We start from the raw sequence: 22,388 nt of genomic DNA on the forward strand, positions 1-22,388 counted from the left end.
CATCTGCCTTCGGCTCAGGTCATGATCTCAGGGTCCTGGGATCGAACGCTGCATCAGGCTCCTTGCTCAGTGCACAGCCTGCTTCTGCCTCTGGCTCCCTGCTCAATGGGGAGTCTGCTTCTCTCTCCCTCTGCTCTTCCCCACCCCACGCTTGTGTTCTTTCTCTCTCTAAATAAATAAATAAAATCTTCAAAAAAAATAAAATAAAATAAAAGCACATTCTTAGATCAAATCCCATAGTTACTCAATTAGAATCTTAGGGATGGGGCCTGGGAGTCTGAATTTTTAAAAAGTTTTCCAGGTAATAATCTTGACGCACACCAAAATGTGAGAACCAATGATCTTGATGCAGGGGTAAAACGAATCAGGCAGGTTCTCTTGCATCAAGCCTTTGAGTACAAAGCCCAGATTGGTTTTATCCCAAGGCTTTCAATGCAAGAGAATAAAACATAATAAACAAAAACAAAAAGATACTTGAAATTAAGTAGGATTATTTTCTCTTCTCCCTTAATGATGTAATGAGTTAGAACTCCCTTAACAGAGTAGATGAGTATAATAAATGGAAAAAAACTATCAACCTCTTTTCATCAGAACTAAGTAAGGGCCTCCGTCAACCACATTCTCATATAGACAGTCTACACTGTTTCTTCGCCCTTGGCATGCTTGCTTTGATGTAATGCCTTTCCTTTATACATCACTATCATAGTTTTATCTGTACTATATACTTTTTTAAGATTTTTATTTTTAAGCAACCTTTACACACAACGTGGGGCTTGAACTCACAACCCTGAGATTAAGAGTCACACGCTCCACTGACTGAGCCAGCCAGGCGCCCCCATACTATAATTCTTTTTAAGGGAGGAAAGAGGATCATAAGTCTTTTTTAAAGGACAGACACTATGTTGTACCTTCTGTCTCAGCACCCAGACGATGTAAGTAGATAAGCTCTATTATATTAATTCCTCTTATGGATGTGGAGACTGAAGCTCTAAGACTGTGGGCATGCCCAAAGTCATACATGGAATTAGAAGCAGAAACTCAGTCCTAAATCTCCTGATACTAGATTCTGTGTGCTCTAACCATTAAGCCTTGATGATTCCCAGGACTTGAAAGGAGGAACTTTATCTCTCTTTAAGTGCCTCATAGATTTGCTACTGGAAATAAAACAACAAATGACTAGATACTTACTGGAGGCATCTTCTATCAGGCTCTCTTTATCCTCTGATTTTGACAGCCTTCTCTTGGAAGCCATTTTGACCAGAAGTCTTCTGCAATTAAATTACTTTCTACTGCAAAATCAGAGAATAGAAGTTACCTTCTAGAAGCTAGATAAATTTTGAGATGTTAAAGCTATAGCTCAAAGGAAACTATCCTACCCAAAACCAAAGTGATTCTAGTTTTTACACTAATGTTACCTAACTCCAGGCGCTGAAAGAATTTCAACTCCTATATCTGGTCTAAACTTGTTTACCTAGTTGCCTCTTTAGCCATACCACTTTCCTCTTGCTGAAGGATGAAATCCAGTTCTCTTTCTGACATTCCAGATCCTTCATCATCTAGCCCCAACCTACCTCTCCTTTTACTCATTAATCCAATATTGTATGTTAGAGACCGTGCTAGGTGCTGGGGTTACAACTATGAACCAGACATGATCCCTGCCCTCAGGGAGTTTACAGTAATGAGTAGTCTTGAAGTAGTTATTTAAACACAGTTATGTAAGTGCTATAAGAGAGAAGCACAGGGTGCTATGAGGGCTTACAAGGAAATTTAATCTAGTTGGGGGTAGGTGAGATGAAGAAAAGCAGGGACAATTTTTCAGGGATAATCTCTGTGAGAAAATGATTTTAAAGCATGGACCTGAAGGCTTCAACAGGAGTTAGCCCCTAGAAGATGTATGCGTAGTCCAGGCAGAGAAAAACTCAGCACTGACCCGGTAAGGAGCCTGTAGAGTTATAAATGAAACTGAAGAGGTAGGGGATGGCCTGAACCACACTAAGGGCCTCCTAGTGTATTTTCTAAACGGAAACATTCCTGGTGTCAATGCTTTTGCATAAGGTGTTTTCACCTGAAATGCTCTTATCTGCCTGGAAACTACTACTCATCCTCAAAGACACAGTCAAATGTCATCTTCCTTGAAAAATGTTCTTCCTATCCCCAAAGGAGTTTGCTACTCCAGCCTCCCTGTTCCGTAAAGTGTATCTAGGATCCCCTACCACATCACACTAGACTGTGGGGCTCCTTGAGAACAGGAACCCAGTCTCACTTATCTCAATATCCCTAGTGCCCAGCAGGGTACCTGGCCTAAAATTTCTGAGCATATTCCTAAATAAGAATGGCTGGCAGGCAGGTAAATACTAATAACTAACAAGAACGATCTTAAGTGCTTTATAATTAATACTTCATTTATTACTCGTAAGTCTTTTTTGAGGTAGGTACCCCTAGTATTCTCATTCAGTGGCCGAGTTGGGTTTCTAAGTCGGGCAGTCTGACTCCAGAATCTGCACTACATACCAACTATACTTACTCTTGATTATAATGATGGCTTCCAGCAATAGTTAACATTTACTACGTCCCACCCACCATGCTAAGGGTTTTCTTTACCCATTGCCTCGTTAAATACTTATAACCATTATCAGCTATTTTACAGACAAAAATTAAGGTAAGTCAGGGCCGTCTGACTTCAGGGCGCAAGCCCATAACACGGCCCCTTTCCAAAGAAGCCTGAAAGCCTGGTGGGTGGGGCCGACTGTCTGGACCAGGTCCTTTGGAAAGGAGTTGAGGGTAACGGCCCTTCTCATTTTGTCATTTTAACGACGCACGGAGGTACCTGGGGGATTATCCCACAACAGGGCAGATGAGGAGGCCGAGGTTCGGGGCGCGGAGTCCCAGAAGGAAAGGCCGAGCTCGGCCGGGGCCCAGCGACCAGGCCACAGTGGCGCGGGGCCTCAAGAGACGACGACCGGTGCTCCACTCACCCACCGAGAAGCCGTCACCGCCCCTCGTTTTCGACTTTCCCGCCCGGCGAGACGCCACGCCGACGCCACGCCGACGCCACCGAGGCGCGCCTCGCCGTGACGCTAAACTTCCGCGCCGGAAGTGGGCGGCCAGGCGGCCCGGCTGGGGGCAGTGTGCGAGAGCCAAAGCTGGAGTAGGGCCCCGGGCCAGCTAGACTGAGAGGCGTGACAAGGCCCATAGGCGAAATCATAGAGGGGCTTTCGCGCCCCGGGGGAAGAGAAACCCGACTACAGCGGATGGGAGCCGGCTCTCTGTGAAGATGGCGGGGCCGGAGCTGCTGCTCGACTCTAACATCCGCCTTTGGGTGGTCCTACCCATCGTTATCATCACCTTCTTTGTGGGCATGATCCGCCACTACGTGTCCATCCTGCTGCAGAGCGACAAGAAGCTCACCCAGGAACAAGTCTCCGACAGGTCAGCGCCTTCCCTCTCCGTCGACCTCACTCCCCCGTGACCTTGGGCAAGAAAGTACAGGGGTATTGTCAGTTTGTCCGGGTTGACATCGCGCCCCCCCTGGCTGGGTGACCTTGCCAGTGTTACCTGTGTTTCACTTTAGCCATCTGTAAAATGAGGGTAACAGGAGATGCCTCATAGAGCAGGTGTGGGGATTAAATTTTAAATGAAGCCTACAAAGCCTTTAGCACAGGGCTTGGGATGTATTAAGTGCTCAAAAAAATTGTTGCTGTTGTTAGGCCAGTCGCCAACCCTCTTATCTATGAACTGTATATAAGGTGGGTGTGTTTACGCTACTCGTTTTACCAAACTACTGTGGTGGTCAGCTGAGATACTAAGTATCCAAGTGCTATGCAAATGTAAAATTGCCATAAAAATGTGAGGGATTGTAATTACCGTTTCTCCTTCAGGAGTGGAGGCAACTTGTTCCTCATGTGTTTCATTACAGTATTTATCTGTGGAGAGCAGTAATTTGAGATCATTTCAGGTATCTAGATTTGTGACCCCTCCATGTTAAAATAAAAAAAAAATAAAAAACATTTTCCAGTCAATCATTGTGATTATTTTCAGAGATCATCTCAGGGAAATGGTGCTGTGTCTTTAACACTTCGCTATCACTCATTAATCTTTCATTTTAAGAAAGAGCAAGCTTCGGGCTCAGAACTTTCCACAGGCAACAGTATCTTACTAAAATTTTAATTATGTTTTGTTTTTATTGTGTTTATGTTAAGTTTCTATTTGTGGCAACTAATACTGGTTTTCCATTGGCTGGCAACTTAAAGATTTATTTTAAAACTTACATAAGTAGAAAAAGTTGATATGTAAAAAACACTTAAGTTTTTAATAGTACAGGTGCTAGTGAATAAAACAAAAATCATAACCATGGAATGAGAATGACTGAAGTTTGGGAAGCACTGCTTTATCATTTTCAGTTGTGCTTCCCAATTAGGCTGAGAATAATATAAAAATAATAATAAACATTTATTAAGCACTTATTCTATGCCAGGCACTAAGCTAAGCACTTACATTCATTAACTTATTTAAAATTCAGAGCAACTCTTACGAGATAGATGCTGCTGTCCCATTTTATAGAAACTGAGGCTTAAGAGGTTCCATGGTCACACATGATGACATTCAGGACTTGAGGGCAAATTTTCTGGTTCCCAAGTCTGGAGTTCTTTCCACAACACCACAGGGGCCACTTCAATTATTTTTCTGTGGCATCAGTTCCAGAACTGATGAGAACCAACCTCCTGGAGAGACCTGAAGTCAGTTCACCACAGAAAGGAAGGCTATAAAAAGATGTAATGTGAAGAGAGCTCAGATATTTAGCATTTATTTATTGACACCAATAAATTGTTCTCATTTTATCCTCACAATCACACCAAGTTAGATAATCCTGAACCCATTTTTACAGTTGAAGAAAAGAAAGCCAGAGAAATTAACCCAAAATAACCAAAATTGTAAAATATTGTGCCTGTACTTGAACTCAGATCAGTCTCACTCCCCAAGTTAAATTCTCTTGACCACAATTACTGCTGTCATAGATTCTCTGCCACAGTTTTCTGCTCTTGGTTCACTATGTGATTTCAGAGTGATGTTTCTGAATGATATCACACCCATAGTTTCCCCCCCCTTTTTTTTTAGATTTTATTTATTTGTCAGAGAGCGAGAGCAAGCACAAGCAGGGGGAGTGGCAAGCAGAGGGAGAAACAGGCTCCCTGCTGAGCAAGGAGCCTGATGTGGGACCCTATCCCAGGACCCTCACATTACGACCTGAGCCGAAGGCAGACGCTTAGCTGACTGAGCCACCCAGGTGTCCCCACAGCTCCTTTTTCTAAACCAAGATGAAATTCACAGTTCATGCACTCTATAAATAAAAATACTTAAAAAAAAAAACAACATAATATTTGCAACAACATGGATGGGCCTAGAGGCTACTATATGCTAAATGAAATAAGTCAGACAGAGAAAGACAATTACCATATGATTTCACTTATATGTGAAATCTAAAAAACAAAACAAACAAAAGCGGAAACAGACCCATAAATACAGAGAACAAACTGATGGTTGCCAGAGAGGAGGGAGATAGGGGGATAGATACAGTATAGTCAATGATAGTGTAATAGCGTTGTATGGTGGCATATGGTAGCTACACGTATGAGCACACCATAATGTATAGAGTTGTCAAATCACTATTTTGTACACCTGAAACTAATGTGACATTGTGTGTCAACAATACTTCAATAAAAACAACATAATGCCCTAGTTGTGACAATAAGGAGAAATAAAAGAAAAATAATTTAATTTCTATTTCATAAATACTTGTTCACAGTGGTCCTCAAAAGTGCAATGCAAGGGCGCCTGGGTGGCTCAGTCGTTAAGTGTCCGCCTTCGGCTCAGGTCATGATCCCAGGGTCCTGGGATCGAGTCCCACATCAGGCTCCCTGCTCCGCGGGAAGCCTGCTTCTCCCTCTCCTACTGCCCCTGCTTGTGTTCCTGCCCTCGCTCTCTCTCTCTCTCTGTTAAATAAATAAAATCTTAAAAAAAAAAAGTGCAATGCAAAAGTCAAAGCATGCACCTCACTATAAAATCACCTTAATTGGGACAGGTTCAACTGTAGGCTGATACAGTATTCACTACTTAGATATTACAGAAGGCAGTGCGGTTTTGGATGTGATTTTACTAAATGAGGAACTACACTTGATAAAGTTCTGAACAAAACAAAGTGCAATTTTCCCTATATATACTTGGTTGCATACCTGGAAATTGAATATATATAAAAATCACTTCTTCCTTCCCTGTGGAAAAAAAGATGGAATTAGGTTTGAGGCTCAGATAATTAAAAGCAATTCAGTGAGATATTCAAAAGTAGTGTGAGACATGAGATGGTTCTTTGAATTGCACGACTGTCTCCAGCATTGAGGAATACTTAGCATCGCTTACCCCTAACAAATGACAGTTACATTCTCTTTCTTCTCTACCCCATCATTTTGACAATCAACAAAGTTCCACAGATTTCCAGAAGTCCCCTAGAGGGCAGTACCACCTCCATGGAGAACCTCTCTAGTCATAATTGTTCCTTTATGTGAGATGTCTGGATCATGCCAGTTCCAACATGGTGTTACGGTACCCCACCAAGTCATCCTGTGAACTTGGATAGAATGCTGAGCACATGGTTCTGAACCTGCCAAAAAACCAAGTCAAAACGTTTTCTGGTTGTAAAACATTCCTCTAAATATAGTATAAGTTTCCATTAGCCTGAATGATCGCAAAATGGAATGTTTGGTTTCATAAATTATTAAGCTTTTGGTGCCTCAAAACTTATTAAATTTTTCTAAAATATATTAAACCAAAACTGAAAGATAAATGAAGAAAATATATTAGACCATAGTTGGGGATAGAATGGAAAAAATGGTGCTCAAGCTCAAAGAATATACTGACTCTTAGGAAAGGAAAAAAACAAACTCAGGTCTTTAATATATGATTAAACTCGAATTTGAGAAATACCAACTTTAAAAACTAAAGCTTTCGGGGTGTCTGGGTGGCCAGGTTGGTTAAGCATCTGACTCTTGATCTCAGCTTAGGTCTTGATCTTAGAGTGGGTGTGGAGCCTACTTAAATAAAAAAAAACAAAAACTAAAGCTTTCTTTTAAGAAAATGTCTTTCACTTGCAAATTATCAATGCAAAAGAGCTTTGTCTTTATAACCAGTATAAGAACTTATTTTTCAAGAGTAATAGAAATGGAAATGCAAAATTAAAAATTTCTTGTAGCATCTGCAGACCTCAGAGAAACTGAGTGTTTAGAATATACAGGATAATTTAAGCTTGCCTTGATTTAGGGTTGAAATGCCTCAAGGTCATGGTTCTCAATCCCAGTTCTACAAAATTGCTCAGCAGTGAAAATATAGGAGATGTAGCTGAATTTCTGTTGATTACAGTGCCTGAAGAAGACCTGAATTATCCACAGTGAACAAGTTTTTACTGATGATCTACCATGCGCCCTGCACTGTACCATATGCTATAGGATACAAGATATGACAAGGCCAAGACCCTACTCTCAGGGATTTTCAGTCCAAGTGACAAAACATGCAAAAGAAAAATAATAGATACCTTTAATCTAGTGCTTAGGATATGCCACATGCCGTGGTAATCACTTTAAATGAAAGGATATATACGAAGAACTCAGCTTAAAATCTTCAGTATTTCTCTTTTGCTCCTTTTTTTTTTTTTTAAAGTACTCTCCATACCCAACATGGGGTCCGAACTCACAACCCTGAGGTCAAGAGTCACACGTTCCACCAATGAAGCCAGCCAGGTGCCCCACTCTTTTTTTTTTTTTTTTAACTATTTTTAAGTGTACAATTCAGTGGCAATAAGTATATTCTCAGTCAGTATATTGTTGTGCAACCATCCCCATCATTCACTTCCAAAGTATTTTCGTCATCCCAAACTTTGAACATATTAAGTAATAACTCCCCATCTCTTCTCCACCCAGTTCCTGCAACCAGCATTCTACTTTCTGTTTCTATGAATTTGACTTAGAGTGGTACTTTATGTAAGTGGCATCATACAATATTTGTCCCTCTGTGCCTCTTATTTTACTTAGCATAATGTTTTCAAGGCTCATCCAATGTTATAGCATGTGTCACATTTCAATACATTTTGTAGCAATGTGACAGTTTGACATATATATACTTTCTGAATTGATTGCCACAATCCAGTTAATTAACATATGTATCACCTCACAAGAATGCTTAAGGTCTACTCTCAATAAATTTCAAGTATATTACACAGTTCTATTGACTATAGTCACTATACTAAATGTTAAACCCCTAGAGTTTAGTCATCTTATAACTGTATCTTTTGGTCAGCATCTCCCCATCTCCCTTATCCCCCAGTAACCACCAGTTTACTTTCTGTTTCTATGAGTTTGACTTTTTTTTTTTTTTAGATTCCAAATAAAAGTGAGATCATACAGTGTTTGTCTTTCTCTGGCTAATTTCACTTAGCATAATGCCCTCAAGTTTCAACCATGTTGTTGCAGAGGGCAGGATCTCCTTTCTCGTGGCTAATATTCCATTGTGTTTGTGTTTGTATATGTACTACTGAACTGTGTGTTTAAATAGGATTATAGTGATAAATTTTATGTTATGTATTTTTTACCACGATTAAAAAAAATACACTGGGATGCATGTGGCCTTATATATTATGCCTCTTGCACGTCTCTCAAGTCTCATTTTCACCATGTTTTCTGTAGTTCTCTTTCTTCTAGCCATGTGGCCTTTTCTCAGGTCCTCAGAGACATAGTCTTTATGCCTGCTGTAGGGCTTTTGCCCATGCTGTTCCCTCCAGCACTTTGCCAAGGTAATCTCTAGTTGTCCTTAAGATTCCAACATAGTCATGCATCATCATCAAAGCTTTTTCCCAGACCTTGACTTCCTAGACGTGGTCAAATCCCCACATTATATACTCCCACCGTACCATCCATCTCTCTTTCCTAGGACATAATAGGTGAATTTCATATTTATTACTGTGGTTATTTAATCAGTGTCTTTCTCTCGCACTAGACGTTAATTTTCATAAGATATTTGGTTTGTTTTTTTAAGATTTATTTACTTGAGAGAGAGAGAGAGAGCAGAGGGAGAAGGAGAGAATCCTCAAGCACGCTCCCCCCACCCAAGTGCAGAGCCCGATGAAGGACCTGATCCCAGGACCCTGAGATCATGACCTAAGCCAAAATCAAGAGTCGGCCGCTTAACTGACTAAACCACCCAAGTGCCCTGAGATACTTGCTTTTTTTTTTTAAGATTTTATTTATTTATTTGACATAGACACAGTGAGAGAGGGAACACAAGCAGGGGGAGTGGGAGAGGGAGAAGCAGGCTTCCCGCTGAGCAGGAAGCCCGATGCGGGGCTCCATTCAAGGACCCTGGGATCATGAGCTGAGCTGAAGGTAGACGCTTAATGACTGAGCCACCCAGGCACCCCGAGATATTTGCTTTTTGATCACTGTTGTTCATGTCACCTAATAGTACATGGCATTCAGAAGCTCAAGAGGTATTTGTCCAATGAGAACAAATCTGTTATTGTGCAGAATATGAAAGGAGGCATGGGGAATTTAAATGACTCAGCCAAGATCACATACCTAATGAGTGGCAGAGCCAGGATTTGAACCCATCTGTTCAACTCCAGAACTTAAATTTTTACCCATTACTCTAGACCCAATGCTGCCTAAACCATCAGTGATGAAGGACCAGTTTTTTGTTTTTTTTTTTTATTTCTAATCTATCATAGACTGATGCTTTTGTAAAATACTGTAGTACATATTTATTTGGATGTTGTGGAAATACCAAATTATTATAAACGTTTCTAAACCCTTACTCTCAATATCTGCACTTAACCTCGTCACAGACCAGCACTGGTACATAGGCCACACTTGGAGTACCTTTAGACTAGCTCCCAGGGACAGAACATATTGCATGTCACCTCTGTAGGCCTGTGTATAGAGCAGTCAACTGTACAGTACAACGAGGTCAAGAGGAGGAAGACCAGAGAGAATTTTATGAGGGCCCCAGGCAGAGTTTCATGGAGAAGGCAGAGCTTAAAGAAGGTGTTACGGTATGATGGGGCAGAACTCGTGAAGGAGAGGGGCACTAAAGCATTCCCAGCACGTGGAAAGGCTAGAATATGCCTAAGGTGACAAGGGGACCCTGATTAGAGCAGGTGGTTTACACTAAGGAGTAGAGAGAAAACCAAGCACGGCTTTTATGTTGTTCCTTTCTGTCTGCATTTTTTTTCACTTTTCAAGAAGTATTTCCATGAACTTAAGGAGGTGCCCACCGCCCCCATTAAAACAACTTTTGAAAACCTAGCAAACATTGGTATTTTGATCTCTGTTCTGTTTGGCATCTGTATCTTAGCACCACCTACTTTCATCGCACTCTGTTATCTTTAATGATCAATTATAGTCAGATATCACCAAATAATTTATTAATTCAGTAAATGTTTATTGAGAGTTTACTAACGGTCTGAATCCTGCTGGAATTTCTATTTGTTGTCTGTCAGGGAACAACCCTGTCAAATCCTGTACTCATTTCTCTGTGGGGTTTTAGAAGTTCTTTCTTTTATCCTCACCCTTCCTCCCTCCTCCTGCCCCCAGATCTTCTGAGGAGCATCCAACTATTACTCTTTTCACACAGAGAAAGTTCCTTCTTAGCTTCTTAAAAAGTAAGAAAAAGCTGAGTGTGATGTTCCAAATGTGCTTTCCTCAGAAATCTTTTGTTCATAAACATAGTGACTTCTTTTTTGAAGACCTGATTTTTGGGTTAAATATGTTATATTGGTTTTAAGGACACTTGTATTTTGAAAAGTGTCCCCACAGGACTGTTGCCAAATAGGTTCTCTCTTGTATTTAAATAGGTCTTCTACTCTTATTCTCTCATTTTCTTCTAGTGTTTCGCTTTTAAAAATCTCATTGTCTTGGTTGTATTTTTCAGTCAAGTCCTAATTCGGAGCAGAGTCCTCAGGGAAAATGGAAAATACATTCCCAAACAGGTACTCATTTATCTTTTATTGAAAGCTCCATGATTCACTGTTGAGGGCAGTAGATATCTGAATGTTTAATGAGGGGACTCTTTGGGGAAAGCTGAAGTTTGGCAAATCTGTAATTAAGCTGTGGCCTAGTGATATCTGCTGTCATTGTGACCTTGCCGTTCTTAGGAAATTGTTTTTAAATGTGACTCAGCTAAAGTGTCAAGTTGGCTGCCAAGTAGGCGGCCAGCTCTGAGTGTAACAGCCTATTCCAAGGGCCTTCTGACTAAACCTCTGGGGAATAATTTGACAACTTGCTATGTCACAGTTTTAAGACTTAAAAAGCTCTCTTTTCTACTAGTCTTTCTTGACACGAAAATATTACTTCAACAACCCAGAGGATGGATTTTTCAAAAAAACTAAAAGGAAGGTAGTGCCTCCTTCTCCTATGACTGGTATGTTTACTCACTTCTGTCATCTTTAAGGAAGATTCTTAACAGGAGTTGGGGGGAGGGCAGGGAGGATGTGAATTTATTTAAATGTTAAATTGTATGAGATAATGATCTCAGGGGCCTTAGAGATCATCTAGTATAGGGATCTACACAAGTGGAGCTCTCTTTTTCAAATAAATCATCTGGGAACCCCAATGTATAAAGTGGATTTAAAAAAAAGAGCCCTTGGCTGGGGGGTGAGAAAGCTAGAGCCATCGTCCCTTTGTCTCTTCCCTTTGCTGTTCCTCAGGACCCAGGGCTCTGCAGAGCACAGTTGGAAAAGCATCCCAGTCCCAGCTCCTACCCAGTGCCTGGATCCCGTTGCTGACAGATGGCCACCCAGCTTCTGTCTGAAAGAGGAGGAGCTCTTAACCACTTCCCTAGGCCAGCCATTTCTTTGTCAGACATGGTTGCTTGGCCCACCCTACAGTTTTTGCTCTAACAGATTTCTTACTTCCGCTGACCCTAGTCATGTGAAAAAATACAGCACTTTTAAAGTAAAACAAAATAATTTATTCTGTGTTGGCTGTCCTCTCATTTTAATACTCATTTCTCTAGGTAAGAAACCCAGACAGAAGGTACAGCAATTGGTTTTAATAAGTCTTTTAGAAAACCCACAAGAAACAAAAGACCAATTTGTGTATGAAGATATTTGACTTCACTAAAATCCACGGAATGCAAATTAGAACAAGATATCCTTTTAACTTTTTTTTTTAAGATTTAATTATTTGAGAGAGAGCGAGAGATGTGCACACACGAGGTAGGGGTTGGGGGATAGAAGCAGAAGGAGCTAAAGAGAGAATCTCAAACCGACTCCCCAAAGAGAATAGAGCCCAGTGTAGGGCTCAAACACATGACCCTGAGATCATGACCTGAGCCAAAATCTAGAGTCGATGCTTAAGCAACTGAGCCACCCAGGCGCCCCCAAGATGTCCTTTTTAGACCATTAAACTGGCAAAGATTGAAAGCTTCACAAAGCTGCTACTGTCAAAGTCATGGGAAGTTAGGCCCTCTCGCTATTGTTGAAGGACAATCTGACAGTATTTGTCAATTTTAAATGTTCAAACCCCTTGACCCAGAAATTCTTCTAAGAGTTTCTCTTACAGAAACACATCAACATGCAGATTTATGTACTAGATAGTTGTTGGCAACAGTGCTTATAGGCAAAAAAAAAAAAGGAACAATCTATAGGTCCATCCAAAAGTAATAAGTGTGACCATATAGTAGATTCCTATGCACACATGAAAATGGTGAGAGAGATATACCAATGTGAAAATACCATTTACAATATATTTACTTTTTTAAAATTAAGAAGCAGATTAGTAAGCATAATATCCCTTCATTGTGTATATATGGAAACTGTTGTGTGTATACATATATATGCATATTTATACACGTATGTATAAAGATGGAAGGATATGCAACAAACAGAAGTATTCAGAGTGGGCTCAGAGAAACTGTCTACATCCTATGTTTCCAAGTCATTTGAATTTTTTACAGTGAACTTGTATTTAATGATCATGTAAATTAAAAATTTATAGAAAATCAGGGAGAAGTCCCTGCCAACAGTGGTAAAATGTTGTGGTCTCTTGTTTTTGTCATAGATCCCACTATGCTCACAGACATGATGAAAGGCAATGTAACAAATGTGCTCCCTATGATTCTCATTGGTGGATGGATCAACATGACTTTCTCAGGCTTTGTCACAAGTAAGTTACAGACCTGGAAGACTTCAGGTTCACTTATCTGTGATCCTTTCCCATATCCCTGTACAGAGAAATCCAAGTGCTGCTGAGACACTAAAATAACGGGTCCCATATCCTCTATTGGAAACTAATCACAGTCTTTTTTTTTTTTTAAGATTGTATTTAGTTGAGAGAGGGAGAGCATGAGAGAGCAAGCATGAGCAGGGGGAAGGGCACAGGGCGAGGGAGAGAGAGAAGCAGGCTCCCTGCTGAGCAGGAAGCCCAACATGTCCCAGGACCCTGAGATCTTGACCTGAGCCAAAGGTAGACACTTCACCAACTGAGCTACCCAGGCGCCCTGGAAACTAATCACATTCTTTGAAAAAAAATCAACATGCCATGATGTTATGGCTCTTATCCCAAACTCATCATTAGTTCATGATGTGGATGCCTTTTTTTTTTTTTTTAAAGATTTTATTTATTTATTTGAGAGCGAGCGAGAGAGAAACAGCATGAGAGAGGAGAGGGTCAGAGGGAGAAGCAGGCTCCCCGCTGAGCCGGGAGCCCAGTGTGGGACTCGATCCCAGGACCCTGGGATCATGACCTGAGCCGAAGGCAGTCGCTTAACCAACTGAGCCACCCAGGCGCCCAATGTGGATGCTTTTTTACAAATAGGAACTTAAGTGAATGGCTTGCTCGTTGGTATCCAAAATTAATTCTAGTTAAGTAGGATGAAGGGAAGCATGTTTCTATTTTTTTTTTTTAAGATTTTATTTATTTGACAGAGCTAGACACAGCGAGAGAGGGAACACAAGCAGGGGAAGTGGGAGAGGGAGAAGCAGGCTTCCTGCCAAGCAGGACCCTGGGATCATGACCTGAGCTAAAGGCAGATGCTTAACGACTGAGCCACAAAGGCACCCCAGCATGTTTCTATTTTGACTTCATTTTCTAAGTATTGCAGTGAGTTGTTTGTCTATTTGTTTATAATTTGTTTTGAATCAATTTCATTTCTCAGGAATGTAGTTCAGTATATGTATATATTCCACTTTGGGTTTAACAGTTTAGTGCAAGTTTCTTTTCTAATTTTAAGTCATAACTCAGTCAGAGTCCCTGTTGTTAAGCAATAGAGAAGCTGGAGTTCAAGGAACTATAACAGAGTGACATTTGACTGTTATTTTTTTTTAGAAATTGACACAAATTTCCTGGTAGGAATCATTTTCAAACTGTATGGTACAGAGTTTCCACCTCCTCAGGGAAGGATTACATGCATTCATGCTTAAACTGTTCTAAAAACAGCAAGGAAAGATTGTAAACTTTCTCTCTCTTTTCTGCAGCCAAGGTCCCATTTCCACTGACTCTCCGTTTTAAGCCTATGCTGCAACAGGGAATTGAACTACTCACATTAGATGCATCCTGGTAAGAACTTTCTTTCCTTTATAAAAACACAAAACAAAGTCTAAAACCGATGTCCCTTAAAGAACAGGATTTCCAATTTGCATACTTCACTGGAATAGATTTTTGGTTTTTCTCATTGAAACTCCACTGAAAATGCCATGGGTGGATTATGACAACTTTTAGCCTACCCCAAGTGATTTCTTTATATACTCTTTGGGTGATAGAAAAGTGTGAACTCTGTTAATTCTAAAATAACTACCTATGTTGTTTCACTTTTGCTTTCCTAGGGTGAGTTCTGCATCCTGGTACTTCCTCAATGTCTTTGGGCTTCGGAGCATTTACTCTCTGATTCTGGGCCAAGATAATGGTAAGAAGCATGTTGGGTTTAATAAGCAAATACTTTGATAGACAATCACCCATGCCAGGGCCAGAAAACTCCTGTAGGCTGTTCTGTTTGTTAGCATAGTCAAATACCATGCTTTACTCCCTAAACTTCTAAAGTTTCTGAGGTATTCTGCAAGAGTCTTAAAAATTCCAGGGTCGGGGAGCCTGACTGGCTCAGTCAGTGGAGCATGCGACTCTTGATCTCAGGGTTGTAAGTTCAAGCTCCACCCTGGGTGTAGAGACTATTTAAAATCTTTAAAAAAAAAATTCCAGGGGTGCCTGGGTGGCTCAGTCATTGGGCGTCTGCCTTCGGCTCAGGTCATGATCCCAGAGTCCTGGGATCGAGCCCCGCATCAGGCTCCCTGCTCTGCAGGAAGCCTGCTTCTCCCTCTCCCACTCCCCCTGCTTGTGTTCCCTCTCTTGCTGTGTCTCCCTCTGTCAAATAAATAAAAAAATCTTAAAAAAAAAAAAAAAAATTCCAGGGTCAACTGAAGATCTGAATTCTCCCTGGAAATCATGGGGGCAATATTTAGTTCCCTAAAGTCTGAAAGCCTCCTGTGAGGAATCCAGTACCAGTAATGTAAGCCTGTAAACTGAAGCTGAAACAAGGCCTGGTTTGACCAGTTAATTCATTGACTAGAGTTCTTCCCAGGACAATCCTGGCTCTCTTATTTCATGGCTGGGACCTTGGGCAAGTGACTTAACCACTTGAATCCTGTGCTCATTCGTAAAACAGAGACCTAAATAATTAGCTTCAGAGTTTGTTGTGAGGAGTAAATGAGGTAGAATATGGAAAGCACTTAGTAAAGTACCTGGCATAAGGTAGTTGCTCAATAACCGGTGGCTGTAGTTATTGTTTACATTTGAAATAAAGTGTAGCACTTCCTTCAGTTACCTTCTGTTATTATCATGCCCACTTTTCAGGAGAGGTAAAGTGACTTTCCCTAGGTCACATAGCCAGTGTGTGGGAGGGTCAGTCAGGGAATCTGTCATGTGGTACTCGCATCCATTCCTGAGCATCTGTCCGTGTTGCGTGAGGACTGTTTTTCCCGGAGGGTGCTGGGTGCTTGCCGAGCCCTGGCAGTCACATAGGTGTGTCTTATACTGCAGCTGCGGACCAGTCACGGATGATGCAGGAGCAGATGACGGGAGCAGCCATGGCCATGCCCGCAGACACCAACAAAGCTTTCAAGGTACACTCACACCTCTTGTAGCTTCACTAACACTCCGAAAGGCATTAGCGGACAGTTACTTTAAAGACCGGTTCCCTGAAGAGAGTGCGATATGTATGGTTCCATCATTTAAATTTAGCAAAAATGAATTTTTGCTTACATATTTCTTATTCCTTAGACAGAGTCAGCTGTTAAATAAATTGGAGATTCTTGGTACTTTTACCTAGTTTTTAAATGCTTACTCAAATTTAATCCACACTGTAAATGAAGCTGTAAAAGAGTCCATTCAGAGACACCAGGTAAACATTTAGGATATTTTGAGCTATTTTGGACCCTGTGGACATCAGATATAAATTTCATTTAAAAAAAAAAGATCAATACTTAAAGCCTTTTCATGAAATGATTCTGCGATATGTAAAGTCCAGTATAATTTTTGTACAGCAAAATCTCACTAATTTTTCATGATAAAAACTAGAAATAGAAGGGAATTTGCTCATCTTGATGAAAGGCATCTATGAAAAACCCACAGCTAACATCATACTCAGTGGTGAAACACTAACAGCTTTTCCCCTAAGATTAGGAACAAGATAAGAATATCCACTCACGCCACTTCTGTTGAACGTTGTGCTGGATGATTAGCCAGGGCCATAAAAGGCATCCACATTAGAAAGGAAGAAGGAAATGATCTGTTTACAGATGACATGGTTTTGTATATAGAATATTGTAAACAACCCACAAGAAAAACTGTGTAGAGCTAACAAACAAGTCCAGCAAGGTTTTAGAAGATGCAGGGTAAAGATGCAAAAATCAGTTGTATTTCTACACACTGGTAATAAAAAATCTGAAAATGAAATTAAGAAAAAAATTCCAGGGGCGCCTGGGTGGCTCAGTCGGTTAAGCGTCTACCATCGGTTCAGGTCATGATCCCAGGGCTCTGGGATCGAGTCCCGCATCAGGCTCCCTGCTCAGCCAGGAGCCGCTTCTCCCTCTGCCTGCCACCCCTCCTGCTTGTACTATCGCACACTCTCTCTTTCTCTCACTCTCTCTCTGGCAAATAAATAAATAAAATCTTTAAAAAAAAAAAAAAATTCCATTTACAATAGTATCAAAATGAATAAAATACTTAGAAATAAATTCAACAAAAGAAAGACAAGACTTGTACACTGAAATTACAAGGCTTTGCTGAAAGAAATTAGGTAAGACCTGAATGAATGGAAAGACATCCATGTTCATGGATTAAAAGACTTAATATTGTCAAGATGGCAGTACTCCCAAAATTGATCTACAGAGTCAATACAGTCCCTCTCAAAATTCCACGTACCTTTTTTGCAGAAATTGACAGGCTGATCCTGAAGGTCATATGGAAATGCAAGAGACCCAGAATAGCCCAAAAAACTTTAATATGAATAAAGTTGGAAGACTCACACTTCCCGATTTTAAAACCTACTTCAGAGCTACAGTAATCAAGACTGTGTGGTACTGGCATAAGGATCTATAGATCAGTGGAGTAGAATTGAGAGGTCAGAAATAAACCCATACGTTTAAGATCAATTGACTTTCGTCAGAGGTGCCAAGACAGTTCAGTGGGGGAAAGAATAGTTTTACTGCTGACTGGGTACAGAGTTTCTGTTTCAGGGGATGAAAATTTTTGGAAATACATAGTCTTGATGGTTGCACAACATTGTGAATATAATTAATGCCATTGAATTGTATACTTACAAAGGTTAAAAGTGGCAAATTTTATGTTACATATATATTACCACAGTAAAAAAAAGAAAAAACTTTAAATGGTGTAAGAGCTAAAACTATAAAACCCTTAGAAGAAAACATAGGTGTAAAATGTTTGACGCTGTATTAGGCAGTGACTTCTTAGACATGACATTAAAAGTACAAGCGACAAAGGAAAAATAGATAAATGGAACTTTGTAAAAATGAAAACTTTTGTACTTCGAAGGGCACCATCAAGAAAATGAAAAGATAGTATTAGAGAACATGTTTGCAAATCATATCTCTAATAAGGGTCTAGTATTCAGAATAAAGAACTCTCAGAACTCAGCTATAGTAAGACATCCCAGTTAAAAATGGGCAAAAGTTTTGAACAAACATTTCTCCACAGAAGATATACAAAGATATACCCAATAAGCTCATGAAAGCATGCTCAACATTGTTAGCCATTGGAGGAATGCAAATCAAAACCACAGTGACTCACTCGGTGACTATAATAAAAAAGATGGACACGAACAGGTGTTGACAAGGATGTGGAGAAATTGGAATCATCCTACTTGCTGGTAATGGTGCAGCCACTTTGGAAAGCAGTTTTTAGCCTATCCTTAAAAAGTTAAACATAATTTCCATATGACCAGCAATGCCGCACTTAGGTAAATAGCCAAGGGAATTGAAAACTTATGCCCACACAAAAACTTGTACAAGAATGTTCAGAGGGGCCCCTGGGTGACTCAGTCAGTTCAGCGTCTGCCTTCAGCTCAGGTCATGATCCCAGGGTCCTGGGATCGAGCCCTGCATCAGGCTCCCTGCTCTGCTGGGAGCCTGCTTCTCCCTCTCCCTCTGCCTGCCACTCCCCCTGCTTGTGCTCTCTCTCTCTCTCTCTGTGTCAAATAAATCTTTAAATAAAAGGTGGGGGGGCACCTGGGTGGCTCAGTCGTTAAGCATCTGCCTTCGGCTCAGGTCATGATCCCAGGGTCCTGGGATCGAGCTCCGCGTTGGGCTCCCTGCTCAGCGGGAAGCCTGCTTCTCTCTCTCCCACTCCCCCTGCTTGTGTTCCCTCTCTCGCTGTCTCTCTCTCTGTCAAATGAATAAATAAAATCTTAAAAAAAAAAGAATGTTCAGAGCACTATTCCTAATAGTCCGAGAATAGAAACAATCCAAATGTCCATTATTTTATGAACAGATGAACAAAATGAAACATTTTGGAATATACATACAGTGTATGGACAATGAAAGTGTTCAGTGGAATATTTAACAAAAAGGAATGATGTACTGATACATGCTACAGCAGGGAGGAACCTTGAAAACATCATAAGTGAAAGAAACCAGTAAGAAAAAGCCACATATTGTATCCAGAATAGATGAATCCAAAGAAAGTGAAGTGGTAGTTGCCAGAGGTTGGAGGAGGGGTTTAATGGGGAGCATCTGCTATTTGAAATAGAGTTTATTTTTGTGGTGATGAAAGTGTTCTGGAATTAGGTAGTCGTGATGGTCTTTGTGAACATACTAAAAACCACTAAATTGTACATATTCCAAGGGTGAAGTTTATGGTATGTGAATTGTATTTTTAAACAAAGAATGGAGGGGCGCCTGGGTGGCTCAGTTGGTTAAGTGTCTGCCTCTGGCTCGGGTCATGATCCCAGGGTCCTGAGATCGAGCCCCACATCGGACTCCTTGCTCAGTGGGGAGTCTGATTCTCACCCTTCCTCTTCCTCTGCCCCTCTCCCCCTGCTCTTGTTCTCTCTCTCTCTGTCTCAAATAAATAAATAAAATCTTAAAAAAAAAACAAATGGATAAAGATGTGTGTATACACACACACACACACACACACACACACACACACAATGGAATATTACTCAACAATCAAAAAATGAAATCTTGCCATTTGCAACGATGTGGATGGAGCTAGAATGTATTATACTAAGTGAAGTCAGTCAGAGAAAGACAAATACCATATGATTGCACTCGTGGAATTTAAGAAACAAAAGAGACGAACATATGGGGAGCGGGGAGAGAGGGAAACAAACCATGAGAGACTCTTAACGATAGAGAACAAATAGGGTTGATGGAGGGAGGTGAGTGGGAGAATGGACTAGATGGGTGATGGGTATTAAGGAGGGCACGTGTCGTGATGAGCGCTGGGTGTGGCATGTAAGTGATGAATCACTGAATTCTGTTCCTGAATCCAATATTGCATTGTGTGTTAACTAACTAGAATTTAAATAAAAATTTTTTTAAAAAGCCATGAGCTAACATGTGTATTGCATATTATATTTCCTAAAGCATTTTTTTAAACCTACTAATTAAAGGCAAAAGTAATCAGCGTTAATAGACTATTTGAGAAATGTAATTAGTTACTAGCTCTAGTGACCTCAGACAAATTATTTTACCTTTTTTAGCCTTATTCTCTTTGCCTACAAATTGAGCACGGGGGTGCACAGGGCAGGTGGCAGCCCCTACCTCATAGATTAAATGAGTCTATACGTGTAAATAGCTTAATCCAGCTGCTGGCCAGCCACATCAGCACTGCTCTTAGTAACAGCCCTTCTCTCCCTTCCCTGGTGTCTTCTTCCTTTGCAGACGGAGTGGGAAGCTTTGGAGCTGACGGATCACCAGTGGGCACTGGATGATGTCGAAGAGGAGCTCATGGCCAAAGACCTCCACTTCGAAGGCATGTTCAAGAAGGAATTACAGACCTCTATTTTTTGAAGACCACGCAGGGATTTGCTGTGTCAGGAACTCAGAGTAGCGGTTAACTTTGTAACTTTGGTTTGAGCTGGAAGCCTCTCAGAATAAAAAGGAGGATGCATGAGCCGGCAGGGTGTTCAGCAGGAAGTGTTCTTATCTGAGCCAGGTTCCCCTGTATGTCTGAAACTAGAGATATTTGAGGAGTCTGTGCTAGATGACTTACCCAGAAATGGCTATTTTGAAAATGTTTTACATTTTCCTTCTGGTGACTCTGATAATGAAAGTCAAAGAAAGGGGAAATACTCAAGCTAGTAATAATATATAAAACTTAGCAAAAATTCAGTCTTTGGAAAAAGCATTGTCAGTTATACCCTAATTATTAAGCACAGTCAGCCTGACTTCTAACCACAGTGAACACCTGTTTTCTTGGGATCCAAATACCCCTTGTGTTTTACCTTTAATTTTTTGTTAGTATTTCTACAACTTTCTTTACACAAATAATACATTTTCATTACTGAAAATTTAGGAGCTATGGATGAGCAAAGTGAAAGCTCCCTGTGTTGTTCCTTTTGAGCCTACAGAGTGACATAAAGAGCAAATGGGTCAAAACCTGATTCAGATAAGCTCTTTTCAGAGTGAATACCCAGGGCTAGGACAGACTTAGCCAGCCTTCTATCTCTTAACACTGTCCGGTGAAAATCGGCAACACTGAGACACTGCCGGATTCTCAAGTGCCTTTGGGATCATCAAAGATAGGATACATAATCTGAGGTCTTGAGCTGGAGTTCAGAAGATATCAGATCCGTTGACAGATCAACAGTGCTATACTGAATATGGCTACTCAGTTGAACGAAAGACCTCATTTCCCAATTATTCTGGATAAGAGAGTTTACATATCGCTGTAAGAAGGGAGAAAGGGCAATTGCTGGCAGACACGTAGTGAAGGTTGGCCCAGGAATCATTCCGTCTGGATTAACTGTCCCCAGGAAGTGGCAGGGCGCCATTTCTGTGAATGTAATTTGCATGTTGAACGCTGCAATCAAGAACAAACAACTCTTGACTCCACCAATTAAAACTTCCTGTTTTCTCTGCCTATAAAACGTTGCCTCTGTGGGTCACTAACAGCCTTCTGCCACAGTTATAAGTGTGTGGATCAGTGCTGAAGAGTCAAAGATGAAAAAGATGTGGGGTGCTTGGGTGGCTCAGTCTGTTAAGCGTCCTCCTTCGGCTCAGGTCATGGTCCCAGGGTCCTGGGATGAAACCCCTCATCAGGCTCCCTGCTCGCGGGAAGTCTGCTTCTCCCTCTCCCCGCCCCCCCCGCCCCTCCCCCAGCTCATGAGTGCTCTCTCTCTCTCGCATAAATAAAATCTTTAAAAAAAAAAAAAAAGATGTGACCCCTGCCCTCAAGGAACTCATTAAAGAGACACATAAGAACTTGATGGTTCTGAAGCTCTGACCCTCCCCTCCAGAGTAATGCACATGAGCATAAGACACAGAATTCCCAGGTAACACAGGGGTGTTGATAGATCTCCAAAGCCTAGTCATAGTGACCTACAGTCCCCTGCTAAGAAAGCCTGACTTTAAGATATTTAAAATAGCTGCTTAAAATATTAAAGGAGCAAGGGTTCACAGGGGAGTTAACCTTTGACCTGGGTCTCGAGAGAGTTCTGCAGTGTAGAAGGGCATTTCAAGCAGATAGAACCAGCAAAGACCTGCAGATTAAAATGTACACAATTTGGGGTGCCTGGGTGGCTCAGATGGTTAAGTGTCTGCCTTCGGCTCAGGTCGGCTCAGGTAGGCTCAGGTCATGATCCCAGATTCCTGGGATGGAGCCCCGCATCAGGCT

The 22,388-nt window shown here is 41.1% G+C and overlaps 2 protein-coding genes across 4 annotated transcripts in view; one reads left to right on the forward strand and one right to left on the reverse strand.

Annotated features, from left to right (window-relative positions):
- Positions 1–3,047, reverse strand: part of FANCD2 (FA complementation group D2) — a 56,424-nt gene extending 53,377 nt beyond the window's left edge. For all 3 annotated transcript variants that reach the window (XR_013448992.1, XR_004913273.2, XM_036079848.2), the window contains exons 1-2: positions 2,828–3,047; positions 1,189–1,289 (exon numbers count right to left, since the gene is read on the reverse strand). Coding sequence is in view for 1 of the 3 variants with exons in the window: in XM_036079848.2 (XP_035935741.1) it covers positions 1,189–1,252 (64 nt within the window). In the remaining 2 variants the exon portion in view is untranslated. The remainder of the gene's footprint in view (positions 1–1,188; positions 1,290–2,827) is intronic.
- A 20-nt stretch (positions 3,048–3,067) lies between these two features.
- EMC3 (ER membrane protein complex subunit 3) lies at positions 3,068–21,642 on the forward strand. Its single transcript, XM_036079854.2, has 8 exons — positions 3,068–3,429; positions 10,969–11,026; positions 11,364–11,457; positions 13,098–13,202; positions 14,513–14,594; positions 14,861–14,940; positions 16,068–16,150; positions 20,435–21,642. Exons 1-8 carry the CDS (start codon positions 3,275–3,277, stop codon positions 20,561–20,563), a joined length of 786 nt encoding a protein of 261 aa, XP_035935747.1. The 5' UTR covers positions 3,068–3,274; the 3' UTR covers positions 20,564–21,642.
- The last annotated feature ends 746 nt before the right edge of the window (positions 21,643–22,388 follow it).

This window comes from Halichoerus grypus, chromosome 1, assembly GCF_964656455.1.
Source record: "Halichoerus grypus chromosome 1, mHalGry1.hap1.1, whole genome shotgun sequence".
NCBI classification, from domain to species: Eukaryota; Metazoa; Chordata; class Mammalia; order Carnivora; family Phocidae; genus Halichoerus; species Halichoerus grypus.

Bases quoted from the DNA above. Each gene is read 5' to 3' on its own strand.
- EMC3 (XM_036079854.2), top strand. From the start codon at position 3,275: ATGGCGGGGCCGGAGCTGCTGCTCGACTCTAACATCCGCCTTTGGGTG. The intron at 3,430-10,968 runs GTCAGCGCCTTC...TGTATTTTTCAG, and splicing joins CAGGAACAAGTCTCCGACAG to TCAAGTCCTAATTCGGAGCA. The intron at 14,595-14,860 runs GTAAGAACTTTC...TTGCTTTCCTAG, and splicing joins CTCACATTAGATGCATCCTG to GGTGAGTTCTGCATCCTGGT.